The sequence below is a fragment of the Balaenoptera acutorostrata genome, chromosome 4, assembly GCF_949987535.1.
Source record: "Balaenoptera acutorostrata chromosome 4, mBalAcu1.1, whole genome shotgun sequence".
Lineage (NCBI taxonomy): Eukaryota > Metazoa > Chordata > Mammalia > Artiodactyla > Balaenopteridae > Balaenoptera > Balaenoptera acutorostrata.
This window is the reverse complement of record NC_080067.1, coordinates 41,641,430-41,667,843: the sequence shown is the minus strand read 5'-3', so window position 1 is coordinate 41,667,843 and position 26,414 is coordinate 41,641,430. Positions and strand designations below refer to the sequence as shown.

The 26,414-nt window shown below is 40.9% G+C and overlaps 1 protein-coding gene across 5 annotated transcripts in view; it reads left to right on the top strand.

Moving 5' to 3' along the window:
- The window catches only part of VEPH1 (ventricular zone expressed PH domain containing 1), a 122,949-nt gene that overhangs the window by 74,238 nt on the left and 22,297 nt on the right, over positions 1-26,414 (top strand). For all 5 annotated transcript variants that reach the window (XM_057545991.1, XM_057545993.1, XM_057545989.1 and 2 more), the window contains exon 6: positions 5,497-5,706. In XM_057545991.1, the coding sequence (XP_057401974.1) occupies positions 5,497-5,706 (210 nt within the window). The remainder of the gene's footprint in view (positions 1-5,496; positions 5,707-26,414) is intronic.

The window sequence follows — 26,414 nt, the reverse complement described above, 5'->3', positions numbered from 1 at the left end:
TCCACATCCATCCGTCTGTGACTTTCTGATGTTGCTGCCCGACCATGTGGTGTCCCTTCCTCCATCACTGCCCTCTGAGTATCCCTCTTTTAGGAAGCTATCCTTCCTAGGTGGAGGGAGGCAGTTCTTGGCTAGTGACTCGTGGCTGGAAGCTCCAGAGGATTCTCCGAGTCCATTTATAGGAAAAGGCTGGGTGGTCAATTTTCCAAGTGGCCTTCTGGGGCTAAGTCTATATTCTTGGCTGCCAAAAACCATGCTGTAGTCTAGTCAATGAAGGAAACAGAATTTAGTAACACATATGAGCATATGTGTTATTATCCCCAGGATGTAGGCGTCTAGCCCTAACCATACAGAGAAGTTGCAGGAAATGGCAAATTCAGCCCTCTGTTGATTAATGTCCAGACCCAGAGGAACTGCTTTTGTGGTCTGGTCCCTAGAGTCATTTTCTAGGATTTTCTCTCAGCAGTGTAGAGCATTCCTATTCACATACCTAATCCTACAGCACCTAACATAGCATCACCAGGCTGACAAGACTCAGAGGTCACTTGGTATTTATTTAAAATGAGAAGCCAGTTGCAGAACATTAAGATAGAGTGATGGAATATATATAGTCTGTTCTCAAACAGCCTTTGGAGCAGAAACCTGGGTTTCAGAATATATATTTTGTTAGTATGGTGGGTGTAAGTAGTACATGAAAAAGTAGCAGTTATTTTATAGATTTCTGGAGATTAATAGACCTTGTAAGTACTATCCAAATTAATTGAAAGAGAAAATTGAACCTGAGGACTAATTTAAGAGGGAGTGTGGATACACACATGCACATACACATGTACATGTACACAATAGCTCGACTTCTTATTCTGTAGGTAAGAATTTAAATGTCATTTGCTGCCAATTAAGTTATGGAGCTATGTTTTCAGATGGTCCCACCCTCAAGGTGCCCATGGCCTGGAGTAATGAGCTGTGTCCACAAAATTTCAGTTCAATGACAAGATGCTAAACTTGTCAGCAGGCTGCTCTGGGAGACAGAAAAGGCAGTGATTAATTCTGCTCAGGAAGGACCAGAAAAGTCAGGGATAGGACCCTTCCCTGGGCTACTTGCTTTATACTGTTCTGGTTGGCCCTCCTCTGCCTGTGCCCCCAGTTCCCATGCACTTCCCTGTCTACTAGACATAGTCCAGATAACTGGGACCTTGGAATCCCTTTCCTGTAAGTCTCCAGCCTGCTTCCAGGATGTAAGGCCTGGTCCCTGGGCCTGTTTTCCCAAGGACAGGCCATGCCAACAGTGTGACCCCATAGGTCTGAGAGGCAGCCTAGATGAGCTTGCATATGTGGGCTGGGGTATCCACATATATGCATAGGAGACTCCTTGAGGGCAAAGCCAGGGGTAGGAAGAGAAGGGAGGGGCAAGAGATGGGGACTAAGGGTCATTTCTTCCTGTTCCCTCTACAGGGGCCAAAAATTCTAAATTCAAATCAAGCCTCCCAGATTGTTATAAAGGTGTATGTGTCAGATAAGAAGATAGAACACTGTACAAGACTGCAGAATATTTCAGTGTGTGGTCTGGGGGCCTCCCTTGTTCTCTAGCTTCAGGTTCTGTGTATGTTAGAGCAGGCTGGAGGGAAGGCTTCCCAGAAGTAGAGCTATTTGAGATCAGCTTTGAAAGTATGAGTTTTCTCTGTATTCAAGCCACTGTGGGTGGTCAGTGGCATGTTGCTGGCTCAGAGGGTTCACCGAGGAAGAGGCAGCAGATATACCCATCAGTGAAGACCCTGGAATGCCGTGGCATTGGGATTCCGGCCATGCCCCATGGGAAATCTTTGACATAAGCAGATGAAGTTTTAGGCAGTGAGGAGGCTGAAGAGAGGGGAAAAGTCTTGAGGCTAGGAGGTCAGTTTGGAAGCTCTTTCAGAGTCCATGGTGTGGGGCTTGTGGCCTAAACAAAGGCCGTGTTAGCTTGCTCTTTGCCAGCCATGTATGTTACCTTAGTGGCTGCTCTGCTCTCAGCCAAAGAAGGCTTTCTCTGAGTTATGAAACGGCTCCAATGCGGCACCATGAAGAGACCAATCTAAGGAAATGCCCTGTGTTTGGAAAATATAATCTCTCCTTATCCCAGAATATCTAAAGCCCAAAGCACCACTTCCCTTAAATGTGAGTGATAAACTTCAAGAAATGTCTGCCTTTACTCATTCACATTATTCACATTTTATTATTATTCACATTATTCAGGGCTTCTCTTTTCTTTGCTCCTTCTATGGATTCAGCTCTGCCCAGGAGTATATATTTGCCTGAGCCTGCCTGCCTGCCTTTCTTCTTTTTTCTTTCTTCCTTTCCCCTTTTCTTTCTTTTCCTTTTAAAATTTTCTTTATAGGCTTGGGATGTATGGCTGGAGTTTAAATAAAATTGTCATGACTGGAAGCACGTGTGACAGAGACCTTGGTGTTCCAGGGATAGGACATGAAGAGTAAGGACTAGGAAATGGAATTCTGTAGAATGGGGCAGGAAATGTGTAAGCATTTTCCATTTCTAAAAGCCTCAGGTTAAGTATGCTGCCCTGACCCGGCGCAGCTGGCTGACACTTCTGCCATAGGTGCCAGGGACCTCTCATAGTTTCTCCCAAAGGACATACGGTCGACCCCAATGCACAGGCAGCCTTTACTGAACTGTTCATTCATATGTGCCATTGACCAGAAACTAGCCCTGTCCTTTTCTCCGCAAGTACTGGATATGAATATCAAGTTTAAATTTATACACAGGATGATCCTAGCGATCTCAAAATTATCTTCTTTTATGTCCTTATTAGTTAGGTTGTATATGACACATGGTAGTATATATGTTTAAACATTATGTACAACTACTCAAGTACTATGGTGTGGGGTGGGAGTTGGGGTTATCCAAAAACTACCCTATAAAATCATTTAGATCTGCCTTTTATTTGTTCCTTAAATATTTATTGACTCACTTTCAGGCCAGACTCTGTGCTAGGCATTGAGTATACATTCATAGGTACAAAATGGAAATGATTCTTGACCTTGTAGAGATTTCAATCAGTCTGCAAGGCAGACACTAGAACAGCAATGAGAAGGAAGTGTGAGGGTAGGAGCTTTAGCAGGGACATGAGACTGAGAGGGGAAGAGAAGAGGAGTTGAGGAAGATCTTTTAAGAAATAATAGCTAATCTGAAGCCTCAAGAATGATAAGGAGTTATCCAGGAAATTTGGGGCAATAAGAACTACAGGCAGAATGGATCACATGAGTAAAATTCCAGACACAAGAGAAAACTTAGCAGGTCAAGAACATTTTTTAAAAATCCAACATGGTGGAAGTGTGTTATGTGATGGGATCTGGATGGGGAGACAGTAGAATAGGTGGGTAAGGAGCTAAGTCTAGAAGATGGATAGGAGTCAGTTCAGAAAAGGTATAGTGAACCTCTGGCTTGAGAGCAATGAGAAATTAGTGAAGTATTTTAAGCAGGAGAGGGTCACCATTGTGGCCACAAGGTCGAGAAGGTATTGGATGGACAAGACTGAAGGCAGGGAGAACAGTTAGGAGGCTGTTGGAATAACCCAAATGCAGGGTGACTAGATCAGTGTCTCAGCTTAAATGTCCCTGCTGAGAGGACTTCCCTGACCCCCAGCCTAAATCAGGGCCCTGGGACTGTGTCTCACAGCACCCTGTATTTTCCCTATGTGACATTTATTAAAACTTATAATTATGTATTTCTTTTGTAACTATTTGTTTTACTAAGTATCTCCTTTACTAGACAGTGAATTATTCCATGAAGGCAGGAACCTGTCAGACTTGTTAGAAACATTAACTCCAGCACCTAGAATAGTACCTTGCAAATGGGAATGACTTCATAAATATTTGTGAATGAATGAATGGATAGATGAATGGACATGGAGGGAAGTGGACCCATCTGTGGGATACTTGGGGGGTGGAATCAATAGGACTTGGTGATTGCTTGGATGAAGCTTCTGATAAGGGAAAAACAGTTGTCAAGAATGATTCCCAGACTGCTGGCTTGAGCAGTCAGATGATTGTGTCATTTATGGGGAAAGAAGACACTTGGGGCTAGAGAGGTGGGAAAAGCAGGTTTTGGGCAGGGGGTGAGTTCAGCAGATTGAGCTGTGCATCAGATTCAGTTTTAATACTGGAATCTACATTTCAAATCTCCCTTACCAAAACAGCAAACCAACAACAAACAAAAGAAATAAGCATAGTAGAAGTATGGATGGGTAAATAGTTTGTACTTCTTTGTTCAGTTTTCCACAGGTTGTCCTTTCTAATTCTTTTATTTTAGCAGACAAAACAATTCATTAAATCGTCAGTATGCAATGTGTCTATGTGTTAACATAGAGACTTTATTCCACAAAAAAGTCACATTCTCCTTAATACAAATTATTGCATCTTTATATTGATAAAAGCATTAAAAATTAAGAAAGAAAGATTAGGATATTGAGAATATGGTAGAAATTATTTTACTTTAATAATTTTTTATCGTATTACGTTTTTGTGATCCAAATGGAAAATTGAAGAAAATAGAAGAGCTCTTTCCTGCTTTCTTACTTTTATTATTAAATATTTCCACACCATATTTCTCCAGTTTGAAGGCTCTGATTAAAGTCATCGTCAAGGATCTCTTACATACTTATATTGTCCTTTAAATTGAAACTCTCTGATAGTCTATGGATAATTAGGAGTTAACTGATGAAATGAGGTAGTGGAGAAGACCTTATTACAGAGAGGGAATAATATGTGCACAGGTCCTATGGTGAGAGGAATTTGAGAGAGAAAAAAATGCCATTGTTACTAAAGTTGAGAGAGCAAGGTGGTTGTGTCCAAGATGATGTCTAAGGAGTAGGCAAGTAGGGACTGAGTATGTAGGCCATGTTAAAAATTTTGGCCAGTACCCTAACTTCTAGGAATCTCTAGGTATTCTGGGTACATAGTAGGTATTCAGTAAATATTTTTAATGCCATCTATGCTTTTCGATTCAATTTAATTAGTGGTCAAATTCATTCTTCTTAATATATGCAGCACAGTTGATAATGGACAGCACAACCAATTTCTGAAAACACTACTTGATAATGTTTTCCGTGAGTCTTTAGGAAAACTCTATTGTATATGAGCACCAAAAATAAAATAAAAATAAAAAATTGAAGCTTTCAGGGTGGTTTGGAGGAAATGTAACACTACCGATAAGGACATAACACATCAAAACTTGACTTACAAATAGAAGCATTTAAGCATTTTGCAACCTTTACTCTTCAATGGCAGAGTGCAGATTTAAAGAGGAAGCAAAAGGAACTGAAGCCTCTGAAATTTTATTGTAAATTTTAAATTTCAGACTTGGGAGATTTGTTTGAGTTCCAACAAGAGTAATAATCTCAGAATGTGTTGAGTTCAGATTGAATACAAAAAATATTAGATTGATTCTGACTTAATTTCCTCTTTGTTTCTCTTTCTTCCCTCTTCTTCTCCTTTCTTTCTGTAGGTGGTTCAGAAGTGTATTCCTTTCCTAATCGGGCATTTGAAGGATTCGACCCATAACGACATCATCCTAAGCATCCTCATAGAGATAGCAGGCTACGAGCCAGTGGCTTTGAACAGTTTTCTTCCAATGCTGAAAGAGATTGCTGAGAGATTCCCTTACCTCATTGGACAAATGGCAAGAATCTATGGAGCTGTTGGGCATGTGGATGAAGTAAGTATGGGTTTTTTTCTCTTCATTTCCCTAAATTCCATTGGCACTTAATCCATAGGAGCTCTACGACCTACAAATTTGTCCTGAGACTTCTGAGAGTTTTGTTTCTTTCTCTCTCTCTCTCTTTTTTTTTTTTTTTCTTTTTCATGGACAGCAGCCTCTGGATCAAGGGCACATTGTAGCAGGGTTATGTGGAAGGTTCAGGAAGTGAGGATTTCATTGCTGGAGTGTCACTGAGGAAGGCGAAGGGTTACAATGGAAAGAGCACTATGACAGATTCAAGACCACTTTATAATAACAGCAACCAGTAAAAGAGTTTCATCTCATTTCTGGTTGCAATTCTGGTCAATCAGGAGACCATCAGTAAACACAGAGTTAGGTCTCAGAGACTGCCTATTAATGAGAACCCATAGCTATCCTGTCAATAAGTGTCTGGACTCAATATGTTTTGAGCCCTCTGCATGATGTTATTTGGGAGAGTGCAATAAACATTCATGGATGTTTAAAAGTCCTAGTCTAAATATTTGCATAATAAAATCTTTCAGAAGGGACGACAGGATGCCACCAGAGCTTGTGGGGATTAGGCAACTAAGAAAGAATTTCCAGAAATTAAAGTTCTGAAGGGTGTGTGCATGCATGTATGCACACACATGCATGTCTGTCTGATGATTTCATATTGGGATTTAGGATTTTTATCTTTTAAAAATAAAAGCAAATATATAATTGATAGAGGAAAGCTTTTACTTTCACCCACTTACCTATACTGTAGTTTGCTATTAGATAAATATAAAATTGTACAACTCTTAAAAGAGATTTCATAGTTCACCAAGTTTAGCAATCTGTTTTGTTTGATTTCTGCTGAGATTTGTGGAGAGCCTGGTGAATGCCAGGCTTCCTCCTGGTTGAGGGCCTTACTCCTCTAGTTTCCCAGAAGAAGGTGGGAGAACTGGTCTCCCAAGCAGTGTGTATTTATGAATGTGACAGTGGCTCTTGTAAAAGGATTACTCGGTACTGACGTGCTACTTAGTATAATCCCTTTCCGTTCAGTGCTGTTTGGAATGTCTCCTGCCTGCCATGATCTGCCTTCTGGTAACAGTTTCTGTGCCCATCGCCTTTGCTGCCAGGAGAACCTGCTGTTATGCACAAGTGCTTTTAGGCCAACTGTAACCAACAGCTGTTTGACTGAATCTGCTGACATTGCGAATTTTTGCATGGACCAAAATATTCAGCCTCTGATGTGCAAGGCCTTGGAATCTTTAAGTGGTAGTTCTTTTTGTCACAAATACATTTATGATTCATTAATGTGTAGTAATGCACATTGAAAGTGACTACACCTCCCATAGAAAATGTAATCTGTAAACAAAGCAAAACAAAACAAACAAAAAACACTAGCCACTGTAGGTTTATCTGAACCAAGGCTAACTTGAGAGAGAATGGACTATTAGGTGACATTTATGTGACTCCAGGTGAGTACAGAGAGAAGGTGAGGAGGGTCCAAAGAGCCTGAGGGATCACTTATTTCAAAATTCAGAATATCAGAATATTTTCTCGTCTCTGTCTCTGTCATCTCTCTCTCTCTGTCTCTGTCTCTGTCTCTCTCTATCTCTATCTCTATCTCTCATTCTCATGTGCCCATGGAGGCATCTATGTTTGGGAGAGAAAAAAATTTTTTCTAATGCTTCTGATTCACCTCCTCAGCAGAGAGCAATTTTAGATCAAATACTTTCCAAATGTATCTGGATATCAGGACTATATTAGGAACTTTTTTAACAAAATAAGTTCTTGGGCCCCATAGAATACCTACTAAATGAAAACCTCCAGGAAAGGGACCCATGAATCTGGATTTATGAGACACCCCTCCCCCACGTCTGCCAGGGTAATTCTGATGCAGCATTTTGTGGATCAGTATTTGAGATCCCTTGACATAACATATTTAAAGTATTTTATCTTTTAGACTAAGGATCAATCAGGCCTTGTCCATCACCCATCCTGCCCTCCTCCATCAAGTCATGCTAATCAATTAAAACTTTTCCAGACTACTGATATAGCAGTTTAGATGTGGTCAAGAGTAACACAAAAATTCAAAAAAACAATGGTTTAAACAAAGATACACATCTATTTCCCTTGCACATAAAGAAGTCTAGAAGGCAGTCAGTCTAGAACTCCATGTTTCAGAAACCCAGGCCCCTTCTCCTTTGTTGCTCTCCTATCCTTGAGCACACCAAAGAGCACAGGGCTTCTATCTCATGGTCCAAGATGGCTACTCCTCTCCACCCATCAAGTCAACATTTCAGCCAGTAGGAAGGGGAAAGGGAAGAAGAACTCTTCCAGACAGTCAAACACAACCTACTGTTTATAGCCCATTGGCTAAATAAAACAAAGCTGCAGATGACCATACCTAGCTGCAAGGGAGGCTGGAACATCTAGTCTGGATTTAGGTGGCCATATGCCCAGCTAATCAAAAGAGAAGGACAGAAAGAATGACAGGGGACAAAGAATGTCTCTGTTGCAGTTCATCAAGTCATTCGTTTCTCTGGGTCTCTTTTCTCTCCTCAAAAATAAATAATGTCTTTACACTGGATTACCACCCTTCTGGCTCTGATATTCTTGGATTCCGTTATTCCATTTCATTTAAGATCAGACTGACACAATTACCTATAAATGTTAGTCAGGATCCTTTACTCAGAAATAATGCCTAAAATATCAGCCTTTGAAAGTCCTTCTTTTAGTTTTAAGAATGCTAAAATTCAGATGTCCCAAGAATTAGTAGTCTAAGCAGCTATTAACTGCTTAATTTGAGTAAACCTGTTCAATGTTCTAAAAATTTTGTGGAGCCGTATTCCTAAAGACCAAAACCAATAAGCAAGATATATGTGTATGGTTATTTCTCTCCAGCCTCTTTGCAGAAGGAAACAGAGAGTTACTGAAGTACATTGCCAGGTGGGTATGAGGGCAGGAGTCAAGTATGGGCTCCTGGCTGCCTATGGAGGAGGACATTGCAAAAAAAAGAGAACAGCAGGAACTTTGCCCTAAAAAGGCCTAGCTGTTTTCTGCGTGGAGAGCTTGGTCTATGTGACATAAAGGGACATGAGACATGGAGATGTTTAGGGTGTTAATGATGAGACAGCCAGAGGACCCTAATGATCTCAGGCCCTAGGATCCTCTTTCTCAGTCGCATCTAAAAATTTCCCAGTCTCATCTAAAGATTGACTTAATTAAAATTTTTTTCTCTTTGACACCAGAGTAAAATTTTCAGCTGTATTCAGGGGTTCCAAGTATCAGATGATTTTTGTTGCTAGGATTTTAAAAGATTTTGGAAATGCAGAAAAGCCAATGCAATTTGATTGTCTTGCTTCAACTTCTGAGATGTGCAGTCTGTGACTGATTGGAGCCTACTGTTTATCCCTCCCTTGTTGCCTGCCTTCCAGCAAACTGCATTGTTTGATCCTTAAGAGGAAGAGGGAATCTCCAGGGGATGTAGGGCTGTCAGGCCCAGGGTAGCCTCAGGGGTGGAGTCAGCCTGGAATCAATCACACATGTTGTTATTAATTGACTTCTGCCCCACCTTCTGTGCCTGCATAAAGCCAGGTGTAGGAACTGCAGGGCTGGCTATGGGGAACCATACCACATGTGCCTTTCTTTCAAATCAGCACCCATCTGGGTGGGCAGACTGTTTTCAGCAGCTGATAGCAGTCACAATCTTCCCATCTGCTGGTGTAAACCAAGCAGAGGAAAGTTGTATCTATAAAACAAAACATAACACCCTATAGATACTTATTTTCTCTATCTCCCAAATTACCTCAGGGATCTTTTTTTGCCCAAATTTGAAATGAAAGCATGCTTAATAGCCATGGTACTTGTGTCACTATAGGAGGCCATACGGTGACTCACAGGCAATTTTCAGGTGTGTTTTGGCATCCAAAGTACATATGTTGGATGGAGAGTGAAACTAGAAGGACCAAAGGGCAGAGAAATCTATCCACTTCTAGGGTAACTGATGAGTGGTTGCCTCTGAGGTGTACCTTCCTTGGCCCTGTCCAGTAAAGGACACAGCTGGCTCTTCATAATGCCAAGATTCACCCCACTTCTGTGATATGTTCAGTAATAAATTGTCCAATAAATTGGACAGCAGACCTGACGTTATTAACCAGAAAGCATATGATGAGCCACGTCTATCTGTGATTCCAAAAGATCCTGGCTCTTGGTAGGTGACATCAGAGGAAAATCATGTTGAGTGGATCACAAAAAGAGGTTTTCAGTGACTTCCCTGGTGGTCCAGTGGTTAAGACTTTGCCTTCAAACGCAGGGGGTGTGGGTTCGATCCCTGGTCAGGGAGCTAAGATCCCACATGCCTCGTGGCCAAAAAAACAAAACATAAAACAGAAGCAATATTGTAACAAATTCAATAAAGACTTTTAAAATGGTCCACATCAAAAAATAAAATCTTAAAAAAAAAAAAAGAAAGAAAGAAAAGAGGTTTTTATATATGAGAGCTCAGCAGGCAGCAAACCGGTTGAAGTACAGCTCCCAGGAGGAACATTCACCACTGTAGACTGAGCAGTGATCACCACCTGGGATATGTCTGTGTAAGGACGCATTGCATGAATGATCTTGCTGCCCGTGGGGACATCCATGCAGTGTAATGTGGTGGCTAGGAGGGTGGTCTTAAGAGTCAGACCCCCTTGGTTTGCATCCTCACTCACTGTGTGGCCTTGAGCAAGTTACATCACCTCTCTTGATTCAGTTTCCTCATCTGTAAAATAGGAATAGCAACATTATTTACCGTAGTTTTGTTGTGAGAATTTAATGAGTTAAACCATGGAGAACAGTTTGTGGCAAATGGTAAACATTCGATAAATATCAGCAATTTATTCCTTCCTCAGTGGTGCCCAAGGCTTTCTCATTGCATTTATTTGGATACAGACTGAAACTTGAGCCAAACAGACTGAAATCAGGGAAGACAGGAACAGGGAAGTGGTGTGCCTCAGGGAAAGAGACTGAATGGATGGGTATGTGGGGGACAAGTCAAAATAAGGACAGAAATAAAAGGAATGAGGTACTGCATGTACCATCAAAGGTATAAAGCGGGACTGGCTGTATCTTCTTTCCTTGTTAGGAAATAACTGGTGTATATAAATTTTTTTTCTCAGAGTGGAATGTATATCTGCGTTATATTTATATTGTAGACCACCATTCCTGAGGGGAATAAAAGTAACAAAAAAATAATAAAGCCACATTTTGTAAAAATTTTTATAATTTAAAATAAGCCTTGTTTTCTTGGGGGCACTGGAAGTGCATTGCTTTCCATAAAGGGCAGGTGGTCCCCAGCTCCCCACCTATAAAAACAGCTCAAATAAGTTTGCAGCAATTTTTTTAAAAACTCTCATTAAGTAAATCTGAAGTGGTTTAAATTAAATCCAGGCCAGATTGACTTTTCTTGCCCATGAAGAACTGAAGTAGAATGCTTCAATTCCAGAGGCTTTATTTTTTTTCATTATTTTCTTCACTCATTAGACTCTCTGAGCCGTGCAAGTGGTCTCAGCCCCCTTGGTTGGGTGTTGCAGTTATTACAACCCTCTTTCCTAATGTGGGTCCACATGCAAAAGAGACTTCTTTAGGAATGGCTTTGACTTTTTTGAGAGGACAAATTGCATTCATGTGTTTTGTCCATCTACCTAAGTCTCAAGTAAACGAACTGAAGCAATTTTAGTTTAATAGTCCCATCCTCACCGGGACCTCATCTCATTAGAAGGCACACACTACTACGGAGCACACCCTCCATAGCTGTGTTTCCCCCGCCCTATGCCAGACCCGCAAGGCAGCCGACCTATGTGGCGGAAACAGAGATGCCCTAAACTGCTCTTTGCACATGGTCTCATAGTACGTGGAAGGATGCTACGGCCAGTTGTTTTCCTTAGCTGGAGACCAGCAGTTTGCACCTGTGAAGAATCAAATGGCATGCCCTCGGAGTGCGGCCACTGCCAGGGTGGGTGTGAAATCCTGTGCCCTCTGCCTTGTTTTCCTAACTGGCTGGAATATGCTGGCCAAGCACCAGGGTGTGTTTATGACATCCTCTCTGGGCTCAGAGTCTTGGCCACTTTTCAAGTAGAGAAGTGACACACAGCTTGCCCAGGTCGCGTTTCTGTGACATCCGGCAGGCCTTCCACAAAAACACTTTCAGGAGGAAAAGGAAAAGAATGACAAAGGCAACTGAGAACCACATTACTGTCCTCATCCTGACTGTGTGGAAAAACATCCTGCGAAATAGGAGCTGGATGGATGCTATGCACCTTTAACTTGGAAATCAAGACTAAAGGCTCTAGGGGCCATTCCACAAGAGGAAGGACCTGTGACTTTAAAACCACAGTTTCCCCAAGGGTGGGGAATTTAGTTAAAACTTTGGTAGGTTCAGTGTCTTTGGGGAAGCCTTGGTTGGTGCCAGCCGGCAGCTACTTCATGCTACAGAATTGTCATCATCGGGGAAGATTCTTTCTTCCAAAATGCCAAGTAGCTTTATTGTTTTTTATATTGTAAAAAGGGTACATGCTAATTGTAAATGATATTAATAAGTCTCTCGCAAAGTGTAAAGAAAACAAAAAAAACTTTAAGTATATACAAGATATGCTTTCACATAACAGAGCTGATTTTCCATAGCCTTCCTCAATGATATAGGGTTGAGTCGCTGATTCTTTCTGGGTGCAAACCCCAGTGCTGGTGGTGATGGGAACACAGAGAGGAGAAAGACATGGTCCCTGCCCTAGAGGGGCTCACAGTGAATGGGGGGCAAGAGAGATGTACAAACAGATGATTAGAGTTTAACTTGGTGCCTGTTACTACTGATTTCTCAACTGGATCAAGAAGGAAACAACTCACCTTGTGTGGCTGAGTTTGGAAGCGTGTTCTAAGTGAGGCTTGTTGTATGATAGGATATGTCAGGGGAGGAGGAGGACAGTATTCATGGGAGGACACAGCAGGTGCAATGGCAAGCAGCTGGGGGAAAGCCTTCTGGAAACCATGAAGAGTTTCAAGTGCTTGGATAATGGAGGGAGGGGAGAGGGATGAGGCTGGATGGTAGACTGGTTCCAGATGATGGAAACTCCTCATTGATGAGCAGACAGTTCCTGTTTTCTACCTTCTCTCTCCAAACTTATTTATCACTGGTGTCCAGGTCACCTGGGAACAGTATTTTGTTTCCTTTTATTGTGTAGACAAGCAAATGAATACTGTGTACCTCAGAGTTCCCCAGAAACTAAAGAGCCTGGTAAAAGGACAAACAGTCCCCACAAATAGTTACAAATGTAGGATAGTAATGGTTACAAAAGTTACATGTTGCAGCAATTTTCAACCATGTCTTGTAATTATCAACTGTAATTTAGGCCAACCGACCAAATCCACAAGGGGCTCACTGTGCCTCTGTGAGGGGAGAGCTTGGCAAGGCCTAGAAGGGGCCTCTGCTTGACCAGTCTCCCCTCAGGATTGAACCCCAAGGATGGTCAGCCTGGTCCCCACAGACCTCGTCTCCTCTTTTCAGAAGGGACTTCTGCCTTTCTTACACCGGTGTCTGTGAGGAAGCAGGCCTGTGCTTGCCCCACTGAAAGCATAAAGTTTCCACTTAGCGACTGCCCTTCTAGGCTTGAGCTTAAGATGTAAATGAATCCTGGATTCATCAGAAAGGACAGCTTGGCATTGGCAGCAGGTGGGTTGAGAGGATAAAGCAGTTGCTAATTCCAGCTCAAATCCTGCTGCTCTTTCAAGGCTACAGCACAGACCTTGCTCTGCCCGTGGCCCTTAGACTTAAATCACTTCAGCGTAAGCCAGCTCCTTCTCATCTCTGGTGCCCTCGGCCTGCAGCGGCTTGAAGCAGGGTTTTGGTTCCCGGCCAGTGACTGAGGTCGGGTCGCGGCCGTGAGAGCACCGAATCCTAGCCACTAGACCAGCGGTCAGTGACAAGGCCCTGGCCCTACGGCTTTGCAGAAAAAGAATTCCCACAAAGACGGAAAGTAGTGAAACAAGTAAAGTATTTATTAGGAGAAAAACGAGTACAGTACGTGTGGATAGACACACGGGCAGGCTCAGAGAGTCACGCCCTCGTGGCAGTTTGAATCACTTTTATGGGGCATTTCTTCCGGGTTTCCTTTGGCCGATCATTTTGATCTGCCTGGTTCAGAGTCCGTATTTGGTATAGCTCAGGATTTTCCCATGTGTGCGCGCACATCTTTTAGCCAAGGTGGAGTCCACGGAAGAGGCCTATGTGTAGGTTTGGCCACTTGGTATCACTCCCCTTTTGACCTCCAAGGAGCCTTTCTCTGCATGTGTAGCTGGGGAGGTCTCCTGACTTTGAGAATGAGGAATATGTGGTCTCTTATCTTCTATCTGGGCAGGGCCCAGCCTCCTCTCTCAACTGTCCTGTTATTCCCTTCTCGGAGTATCTGTCCACAGGGAACGAACTCAAACCATTTGCCCCAGGGGCCCATCTCTCTCCCGCTTCCCTTCAACTGCCAGCATCTGCATTTCTGAGTCTGTGGTTTTCCCCAACTTTACCAGCCACCCTGCTGACATGCATGGCAGGATGGATATGAGACGAATATCACCCCCAGCCCCACTAGCAGCCTTCAACCAATGATGGGGGTATTTATACCCCAACTCTGTCACCCCTCGAATGAGGTAACCCTTTCCCCAGAATCTCCTGGCATCCCTTCCGAGCTGTTTCCCTTCTCTGCCTCACTCTTCTCCTCTTGTACTCATCTGCTGCAGTTTCCAAATAGATGATTTGCACATGAATCATCTCAGAGTCTGTTTCTGGGGAGCCCAATCCAAGAAAAAGTCATTTCCATACCTTCCCAGGCCATCACCATCTTCCCTGCTCTGAGCATGTGAGAGTGTACAGCTGTAATGTGGAGTCTGCACCTGACTTTCTTCTGGTTGCATTTGCCTTCTATTCGCTTGGTGTATGAATCCACACACTCCCAACCCACTCTAAGCCCTCTGAAAGAGGGCACACTATACCTTACATTTCCTTGTTTCCCTGCACTGCTCATCCCTGCACTGCAACTGTATTTGTGGCTCCTAGCATGTGGGCCACAAATACTTGCTGACCAGCTGTTACATAGAGACTGGAACTTGACGGGACACTAGTACAGGTCTTGTACTAGTAGACGGCAGCTGATGACATGGCAGGTCGTGAGGAAGACCAGGAACATCACAGACATTGGGTTCCCGTCATGGGTGGTGGCTACTGGTTTTCAGGTTCTGTTGGTCTCCTTTCTGTGTGGTGGTCAAAGTGTGGTCCCCAGCTTTGGGCACCACTGGGGACTTGAATCAGAATCTACAAGTTAACAAGATCCCCAGGTGATGTGTGTGCACATGAAAGTGTAAGAGGCACTGGTCTCAAGGATCCAGGCCCCACAGGGCTTATCTGCTATAGGATCCCCCCGGGGGTCTGGGCATGCCCACATATGTATTTGCATGCATGATTCATGTATGTTTATAGACACACACAGCCATACCCCCGCAGGTTTCTTTGTAAGACCCATTTGTTTCAATGTAAATAAATCAATAACTTTTAAAAATGATCATCTTTGACAATGTTAGGGTAAACAGAAACCCAGGGAACATCAAGCATTATTTATTATACAGTTTCTGAGCATTTATCACACATCTGATGTGTGCAAGGCACTGTAGAGAGTGCAAAGTTAAATAAAATTCAGCTCTTGTGTTGTTGGAAGGGGCTTTGGTTTTTCTTCACTTAGAAATGATCCTTCACTGGGCTTTGACGCTTCCTGTATAACATTCCTAGAATTCCTCACCCCATCCCCACTCCTATCGAAAATGAGGTGACAATGGGGGGAGGATGGGGGGAGAGTGTTCCTAATTAACAGTTTTAAATAACATAGGGGATATATACAAGATTTTCCTATTGCTTAAGTTTTCTTTTTTTTCCTTGTTACTCAATTCATCATCTTTCAACCAGGATCTGGAAGCATCCCCAAAACCCCTAGCAGGATTTGACACACAGATGGTATCACCATGATGTAAAGGTTTTTTTAATAATTGTACTCTCAAAAAATATGAGGAGAGCACTTGAAAGTAGATGAATTTTGTTGCACAGCCATAACTATACTATTTGAGCTGATATTAACATTTCAGCTCTCTGCCTTATTTATCAAAAACTGTAAGCCTGATTTTATTTTGTAGTGAATAGGAATGGGGAACTTGGTACTGGTTCACAGCACCTAAGAAAAGATGTATCTGACAGTTGGCTGATCAGCAATGGACTGTCACACTGAAATGTTCATGTTATAGTTCTTAGCATTAACCAGCATGAGTCTTGTTATCTACATGTATATAACACAAAAGAAATTACACTGAGAAGGGTATCTTGACATCAATTTATTCCTTGTTAAGTAATAAATAAATCTAGAGTAGATAAAGAAATAGTTGTTATTTAAGATTAGTAAATTTAAGGTGTCTGGAAAATGTTTTCAGAACTGTAGATTTCCCAACTTCAGCACTATGTAGATCCCATAGAGTTTCAAATATCTGGCAGTTCACCCAGAGAAGTGGAAGACAAACACTTTCTTAACTATCTCCCATTACTGAAATATTTATTTACTTAGTATGGTTGATTTTAGAAATCCCTGGATTATACTAAGCTCCTATTGATGTCTACATTTTCTCTGGCTCTTCCTTCTGCTGCCTTCTTCTTTGAAGACAAACTTCCTTCAGCTGTATGTAGCATTTTCTGTGACGGTGGTCCCTATCTCAATCAAATGTCCCTTTCCTCCTTCAAAACACTTCCCAGAGCCCACCTTCTCTATGATAGCTCCACATTTCTAAGCATTATTTGGTGACCAACTCTTTCTCCTTCATGATTGTTAAGTACAAACTAAATGTCAGGGAAGGAGGATAGTGGGAGGAAATGGGAAGTTACAAAGATTTCCTGAAGGAAATATTCTACCTTCCTCCACTTTAGAAAGTGAGAATTACCTTAAAGGCTAAATGCATAGATTTTAATATCCCATACAGTAGATAAAATGGAAACAATGGATACAATGAGGTGACTCTTCTATTATTCTGCTGAGGAATGGCAAGATTAAATCATACTATGGTCTAAATCCCCACAATTCCTATGTTGAAACCTAACCTTAAAGTGATGGTATTAGGAGGTGGAGCCTTTGGGAGGTGATTAGGTCCTGAGGGTGGAGCCCTCATGTACAGGATTGGTGCCCTTATTAAAGAGTTTCCAGAGAGCTCCTTTGCCCCCTTCTTCCATGGAACCAAAAACCAAATCTGCCAACACCATGATCTTGGACCTTGCAGTCTCCAAAACTGTGAGAAATAAATGTTTGTTGTTTACAGCCACCCAGTGTGTGATATTTTGTTACAGAAGCCCAAATAGACTAAGACAAAACATGAGTCCATTCAAGATCTCAACACAACCTTATGTAAAAATCCTAAAACACTGTTCTGCTTTATTTCCACTGTTTACATAAAGGTGAGCTCACAAGTGAGTGGAAAGCAATTTAGAAAGTAATTTTTTCCTCCAAGCTACTACATGTCAGACCTTCTCTTCTGAGCACATCCTGGCCAGCCAGACATACCTTCAAACCCCCATCCTATTAACTGCAGTTTGTTTGCATATTTTGATTTACTTATTTATTTATGCCCTGCTGACCTCCAGCAAGCAGTCAGGCAGTTCACAATGAAAACATAGTTGCTATGAGACCAGAAATAATTAACCCAAGGCAAAATCCAGGAATGAGAAAGGGGAGCATTGGCGGGATAGGGGGCAAGTAGCAAAAAAACTTAAACTATCCTAGCTAAGGAAATCAACAATCTCAGGCAGGGTCACATTTGCAGACTGCATTTTTCCATTTCATTCTCCCCTATAAGTAATGAAATAATATTTATCCAAGTATTTCTGTCTAACTTGTATTTTGGGAGTTACATCTCAGCTACCATGAATAAAACGTCCTGGCGATATTTTTTTGAAAGTAAGTATGTGCAAACAAAGATAAGCATCTTGTATTTAATTGTATAATGAGTAAATTATGTAATGTAATGAGTAAAGTATGTTAAATTCAGTTGTAGCTGATGTATAGTTCAACTGAGTTAAATCTTACCATATTGTTCCTTTTCTAATGACCACAAAGCACTTTTTCTTTTTTTCCTGGCAAAAGGTTCAAACACAATTTCTCTTTCTTTCTTCCTTTCATTTTTCTTTCTTCCTATTTCTTTTCTGTCTTTTTGGACCCGTAATAAACAACTTTCTTCAAAATGGTTTCCATGATTGGGCCAGAAGACCTGTGGTTACTTTTTTCTATCATTCTGTGATTATACCACATTTGCAAAACAGATATTGTGTAGTTAAAGATGGGCTGCTTCTTTGAGTTCTCTAGAAGTGTTTCAATGCTAAAATCCCCAATGGTCTTTCAAAAAGTTTCCTTAATTGAAGCAAAAGAAATAGTGGAACCATTGTTGGGGATAATCAATGAGAGGTCATTTACATGAGGGGACCATGGTGTGGTGGGAGAAGAAATTCTGGCTCCGTATAATTCATTCTGAGTCGTTGAGCCCACACAAAAGATTTACCTTTAAAAGGCTAAGTTCCCAAGCCCCCAGTTTTTAAAGAGTAAATCCGAACTGTAGAACCTCTAAATCCTTTATCAACCCACAAAATAACACTATGTTCAAAGCTCAAAGTAGATAGATCTCTACAAGCTTTAAGGTCTGTAAGTATTTGGGGGTCAATGCAAAGAAAAGATGCTGGGAAATAAACTCTCAGCACAAATGAAGAGAGATTTGGGTTTTCAGACATAAATGTGGCCACACCAAATGCTATTTAGGGAAAAATAGTCTTAGTTTTCTGGCCTTTAAAATAATCAATCATACTAAAAACATAATTTATTTAGTTACATTATTGTCTCAAATAGCAAGACATAAAAGTAAGCTACCTTTCACATTCTCTGATTTCTACTTTAAATCCTAAGTCAACTTCATTGAAACCTCTCTTTGAGGAAGACATAGTAAGTTCCACATTTAAATAAAATCCATAATTGCTTTATAAGTACAAAAATTATACCTTGTATTTTTTTTGTTTTGTTTTTTTTTTTACAAGGGCGGGGTTTACTTTAGCATTCTGTGCCAAATGCACAAAGTTGAACTGAGTCCAGTAGATCCTTAATTTTTGCCATGTTACAAAATTTGAGGTTCATTCAAAACAAAGGATACATCTGTTTTCATCAGCTGCTTCTTAAATTTTATTACTGGGACTTATATTTTTTAATTGTTTTGCCTAAGCAGTATTGTTTTACTAGGCATGATTTATTACTCTCCCATGTGCCCACAGGAACTGTGTGTTCCTGAAATCATGCAAACTAAATCAAAAATAATAAGGAAGGATGGGAACTTATTCCCTTTACATTGGATTAAATGATCATTTAGAATATGTAAATCTGTTTAAATTATAATAGAGCTTTGTTTATCAATGGGAAGAAAAATATGTTCAATTAACTCCAAGCTGATATAAAGAAAATTGAGGCATGATCAGAGGATAGAAGAAAGAATTGAGGAATATGACTTTTTGGAATGCTATTTTAAAAATCAGCTCAAAATTGGAGGATTATCTGCCTAAGGAGACATTAACAATGTTTTTGTTTATATATTCTTTACTTCGTTCCACAAAAAAGGATTTCAGGCAGCATGCTCTCTCAATGTTCTATTTTAAAAAAATATCGAATCTTAGCTTTTGAACATGATAAACTAACAGCATTTGATGCCTACTTACTGTGCAAGCATTTTTTTTTTTTTTAAATTCATGTTATTTTATTTATTTATTTATTTATTTATGACTGTGTTGAGTCTTCGTTTCTGTGCGAGGGCTTTCTCTAGTTGCGGCAAGCGGAGGCCACTCTTCATCGCGGTGCGCGGGCCTCTCACTATCGCGGCCTCTCCCGTTGCGGAGCACAGGCTCCAGACGCGCAGGCTCAGCAATTGTGGCTCACGGGCCCAGTTGCTCCGTGGCATGTGGGATCTTCCCAGACCAGGGCTCGAACCCGTGTCCCCTGCATTGGCAGGCAGATTCGCAACCACTGCGCCACCAGGGAAGCCCTGTGCAAGCATTTTGCATTTATTTTTGTGCTAGTATTTTCAGGCTAGAAGAGCATATCCTTGTCTGGGGGTAGCATAATTTTTAAAGAGTAAAATTTATTAACTGTACAATTATCTTGGAATTTATAGATTACTGGATGACTTTATTTTACTGGACCATTACTGCCTTGTCTACTTCAATAACAGTGACTTTTTGTGGGATTGAAAATGTTATAACTGTAGAATATTTTTGCTTCAGATACAGGAAAAAATTGAGAAAGACTGGGAAATAATTGCAAAGAGAAAAAGATCTAGCTATTGATAGATCATGAGGATTCAAGTCACTAAGAAAACCTTAAGTTATATAGTCTTTTGACTTAATCATGTGACATTTTTAAAAAGAGAAATAGGCTTTCTTGGTAAAATGTTGAGCAAATTTCACTTCTAGGTAAACCTTTTCGCAGGTTACTGAAACAGTGGCCCATATTTGCTTACTGAGCAGGTATTGGGGTTTTGGACATTTCTAGAACTTCCAAACCTTTATCAATTCACAAAATAAGTTAACTCAGAAAAATTAAGGGGATATATGGCTTCTGAGACAGCTTATTTTAGTTTTGGTGATAATTTAGATATGTCTGCATTTACATTTAGGATTTTCGACACTGAAACAATAATAGCTAACATTTACTTAGCATTTCCCTGTGCCAGGCATTGTTCTGAATGCTTTGTTTTTAACTCACTGAATCTTCACAACCACTGTATGAGGCGGGCCCATTAATCTGTTTTATTAACTGAGCCATGGAGAGTTAAGTGACTTGCCCAAGGTCCATGACTGCCTGGTGGCAGTGCCAGGATTCAAACACAGGACGGAGCTTCTGAGCACACTCTGTGACCACCACACCACCACCCGCCTCTGCTCAGCTGGGAGGGCTTTCCATGGGACTGCCACCTTTCTGTCCTCTGAGGGTGGAACTTCCTCTGGGAATATGTATCCAAAGAAAATCTCTCACACTTATCAACAGCTCAAACAGCCAATACTCTTTTTGTTTGCCCTGCTAGTGTCTTACTCACCAATTCTACTTTCCAAGCAGTAAAGGAAGCCTCTGGAAAGCCAAACACTCATTGTTTCAAGGGGAAATTTTAGGCAGTGGAAAAACTTAGGCTGCTGCTAGAAGGTGTCTCAGAAAGAGCTATAAATCGTCAGGGTGGGTGCGGTTCAGAGAGGCCTGAGCAGGGGCTGGGATGGAGAAATTTTGCACGTTACACAGACAGACCAGCGAAATCCAACAGAAAAGCAGGTCTCTAATGAACTGGACTCAGTCATTTGGAATTTCTAAAAAGAGTGACTATAAACTCATCAGTCAATAGAATCTTTAAAATTTTATTTTAAAGATTAATATCTCAAACTCTGAACAGACAACAGAATAGGAGGGACCAAAAGTCTTCCAGTAGAATAGGACCAGGAGTCATACATCACCAGTAAGTAAAACTTTACATGTTTCAAAGGAACTCCCACTATTTAAAAATGACTTTTAAAACCTGATATTGGGCTTCCCTGGTGGCGCAGTGGTTGAGAATCTGCCTGCCAATGCAGGGGACACGGGTTCGAGCCCTGGTCTGGGAAGATCCCACATGCCGCGGAGCGGCTGGGCCCGTGAGCCACAATTACTGAGCCTGCGCGTCTGGAGCCTGTGCTCCGCAGCAAGAGAGGCCGCGATAGTGAGAGGCCCGCGCACCGCGATGAAGAGTGGCCCCCGCTTGCCACAACTGGAGAAAGCCCTCGCACAGAAACGAAGACCCAACACAGCAATAAATAAATAAATAAATAAATAAATAAATAAATAAATAAAAATAAAATTACTTTAAAAAAAAAAAAAAACCTGATATTGATTTCTCCTCAAGGGAGGTACTCAGAGAGAGAAAGAGAGAAGCACAAGGGAGGGGCACACCGGTGCTTTCAATGGTATTGCCAATGTTCTGTTTCATTACTTAAATATGTTTATACATATTCTTTCATGTGCAGCGCATATTCCATAATGTCAAAAAAAAACATTAAACATTTACTATGTGCCAAATAGTATAGCTGGTATTGACAACAATAATATAATAAAACAATAGGCCTCTACTAAATGGCTTATTTTTTAACTCATTGATATTTCCAGTATAATCCCATCTTATTAAGAATACTACTTGTAATAACAATTGATTGCTACCATTTTTTAAAACCATTTGCTCTATGCCAGGTCTTTTATAGGTATTATTTCATTATTCCTCATAACAAAGTCTTGAAGAATTTGTGTCAGCTGAGTTTGTTAATAGCGTATCAAACTAAAGCCAGCTTCAATAATAAGAATATTTATCATCTCATTTAAGAAGTTTGCAAGACTTGATGGGTCCAAGTCCCTTCAAAAATTCCAAAATGTCATCAAAAACCCTTGGTGACAAGGCTCTTTCTCTCCACCTCCCCAGTGTATTGACTTGGCCCCATAAGTATGTCCCCTCATGCTTGTAAAATGGCTGCCACAGATCCAGGCAGCACATGGTGTAGACACAGCAACGTCTGATTAAAGAGAAGGCATGTGTCCCTCCATGTCTCTCTTCTTATTTGGGAGAAAAACCTTTTCCATCAATCTCTCATCCCAGAAAACTTCACCTCAAGTCCAAATGCCCAGGATAAACTCATACACCCGTCCCCTGAGTAGGAATAGGCTGAGGAATTGAATAGCTGTCATTTTCACATTATGGCAGGATGGAGATTTTACCAATAAGAAAGAAGGTGATAGGATGAGATATGACTATTGATAGGCAAGCAAAAGTATCTGCCACTGAATTGCTAGCTCCAATTTATAGATGAAGAAACTGAGGCTCAAAGCGGTTAAATAAGATGCTCAAAGTTATATAGCTAATAAAAACACCAAGCCCAAAGTCATCTCAAGTTTTTCTTAACATAAGTCCAGCCATACCAAAAAAATCTATCAGTACAGCCGTTCCCCAAAAGGAGGTAGGAAGATTTAACAAATCCTATTTTGCTGAAAAGCATGAGGTTTCCCCACCTCATGGTTCCAGAGCCGTGTCAGGAGTGTTGGGGTGTTGGTGGTGATTTTCAATAATAAACTTTATGTCAGGCAACACATTAAGCACCAAAGGTACAAAGATGAACGTGACATGTCCAGCCTTTGAGGGGCACACCGGGAAAGGTGACAGTGACACAGAAATTGCAGGCACAGATGTCAGGGCTCTCATGAAGATACAGCCAGAGGTCTGAGGAACACAGAGATAGGTGCAAGCAACTTTGGCTGGAAGAGTTCAGGAGGACTTCACAGAAGAGGTGACGTTTGAATTGGTTTAAAGACGTGTGGGAGGGTACAAGGAAGAGAAGGGGAGGAAGGGCTTCCAGTAGCCAACAGTCTGCCCTAATGGAAGACATCTGTTTCTAATGGAAACTGGGTTGCTAAAGGAGATGGAAGAAGAGAAAACGATTTTAGGGGTGGTCTTTTAAAATGGCAACAACCCCTAGCCACAGATAGCTCCGAGAAGAAGGCATATCTCAGTATCTCCAACATGAACACCACTTCATAAATGTCTTACCGAGCATATCAGAATCTATTAAAAAAGGATTTACAGATAAGTTTCTCCTTTGGCTTTCTCATAATTACGATTCTCATTCAGGGAGAGCTTCATTCAGTGTTCCAAACCAAATGGATCCTTTTTTAAAAAAGAATGGCATTATTCTAACATCTTTTTTTCCTTTTTTTTTTTTTTTTTGTGAAGAATCAAAAAAGGAAAAGAAGGATTTTAGAATATGTCATGTTACCATGTTTTTCATATTCTGCTGTAAATAACTGAGTTGCTGTTCCAGTCATACTCAAAGAGAATGTGCATACTATTTTTTTGAAGTTGATTTACAATATTGTGTTCAATTCAGGTGTACAAGAATGTGCATCCTATTTAGTTCAGGATTGAAAAAATATTTCTAATAGCTCAAATGTATTAATTATATGGTTAGGTCTTTGATATATCTACTTGTGTGTTCTTGCTTTAACTATCAATTTTGAGAGAAGTATATTAAAATCTCCAACTACAAATATTCATTGATCTGTTTTTCCCTGAAGTTTTACCAATTGTTAAATAAATTTTGAGGTTGTGTTGTTAAAAATAAAAAACAAAAAATAATTGAGTTGCAAGCAAAAAGCAAATGGCTGTCGCCAGCCTTCAATCTGCACACCCAAGTTGGGTCATATATACAAATCCATCTATGATGGGGAAAAGAATTAATATGTGGGTGAAAAACAGAGCACATGTGGATTCGGATATATAGTAACTTACTAAGGAAAGAACGTTTCAATTAGTTTAAAGGCAAGGAGAGAATCTGCCTGTGGTGAAAAGTAGAAGGAAAGAAACTGGCAAGATGAGCTGGAGACTTAAACTCAAACCAAACTCCATATGACCTGGTTAAGCTGAGCTCACATTCCTGATGGCTGAATGGAAAGTCAGGCCCAGCAGTTTGGAATATCTTTCAATTCTGACCAGAAGGTAAAAGAAGATAATTTTCTTTTATAGGAGGTCCACAAAGATCCAAGATTGATTAATCAATCCACCTATCTCCATGTCTATATGTCTATCTATTGATATCTATCTATCTATCTTTCTATCGACCTCACTGATTTTATATTCACAAAATTCACCCTAGTCTCTAAATTGTGTTTGTAACCCCAAATTAATACTCAAGGTGCTTGTGAGGTCACTCACAGACATGCACAGAATAGTGCCCACTGCACAGGTTCCCAGCTGGGGTTGAACAAGGCAATGCTCTGCCTTCTTGTTTCAGTTCCCCTCTCTCTGTAAACAAGTGTCTGTTCTTCTCGTGGTCTATTTAGTGCCACAGTCTAATCTTTGTGCTCTTTGTTGGTGATTTCATTGCTTAAAATGTCCACAAGTTTAGTGCTGAAGTGCTCTCTAGTGTTCCCAAGTGTGAGAAGGCTGTGATGCACCTTATGGAGAAAATTCGTGTGTTATGTAGGCTGCATTCAGGCATGAGTTATAGCGCTATTAGCTGTGAGTTCAATTTTACTGAATTAACGATCTGTATCAATTAAGACATCTTTATTTTTTTTCTTTTGAATTTTACTTTATTTTTTTTTTTTATATAGCAGGTCCTTATTAGTTATCTATCTTATGCATATTAGTGTATATATGTCAATCCCAATCTCCTAATTCATCCCACCACCACCACCCCCGGCTTTCCCCCCTTGGTGTCCATACATTTGTTCTCTACATCTGTGTCTCTATTTCTGCCTTGCAAACCAGTTCATCTGTACCATTTTTCTAGATTCCACACATATGCATTAATATACAATGTTTATTTTTCTCTTTCTGACTTACTTCACTCTGTATGGCAGTCTCTAGGCCCATCCATGTCTCTACAAATGACCCAATTTTGTTCCTTTTTATGGGTGAGTAATATTCCATTGTATATATGTACCACATCTTCTTCATCCATTCGTCTGAAGACATCTTTAGATAGAAACACACATAAAACAAGGTTATGTATTGATCAGTTGATGAAAATGTGTGACCGGAGACTTTCAGGAACCTACCCCTATATTTGCTCTAGAAGCAATGCTTCAGTGTTTGCTAATTCAGTGTTCGAAGTGACTTTATAGAACATAGCTACTATGAATAATAATAATCGACTCTTTGTACACAAACACACACATACACACAACACACACACACCCACATACACAAATACATAGAGAGACAGACAGTGATATATCATCACATTCACCAGCAGTGTGAGGCTGTCTAGCAGAGTTCTCTGAGCTGAAATAGTTTCCCACCTTCTCACAGACTCCAGAGTAGGGGTGCCCAACTGTCCCAATTTGCCCTCGATTGAAGGGTTTCGCAGGATTTGAGACCTTCAATGACAAAACCAGGAAAATCCCAGGACCAATCAGAAAGAGCTGGCTCCCCTACTCCAGAGTTTCTTGAAGCCAGAGAATTGAGGTGGAGGAGGGGCCCATACTAACCCTTCAACTCTTGCTCTGAAGCTAGTAACCCCACCATCGTTAGGAAAGAGGCTCATGGAATAAATACACCACCAAGCAACTGCTGGCCCCGCTCAGGCTTCTGAGGGCTCCTAAGTGAAGGCTGGGGTGTCCCTGGCAAAGCTTCACTGAGAAAGCATTAACAATAAGCTCATTTGATTTACATTCCTAATGCCCCTTGCAAGTGTCTTTTTGGTGTGTGGCGACGTCTAAGGGTTGAGTTATGAAAAAATAACAATGAAATGGCCCAGTAAAAAAGCAAGAATAACAGATGCCCAGGAAATAAAATATTTTCATTCAGGCAGCAAAATAAATTATTTTCTTTAACTCTTTTGTAAATTGATAAAGGACGGAGAGAAAAGTGTGGATTTTAGGACCAAATCCACATTTCCTAAAATCAGCAAATTCTCAAACTTTCAGAGATTTGGGACTCTATATAGACTAGTGATTCTCAGCCCTGGCTCTATATTAGAATTACTTGGGAGGTTTTAAAAATTCCTCTGCCGGGACCCCACCCATCACAATGAAATTAAATAGAAACTGGGTGGGGGGGTGGAGAGGGGAATTATTGGG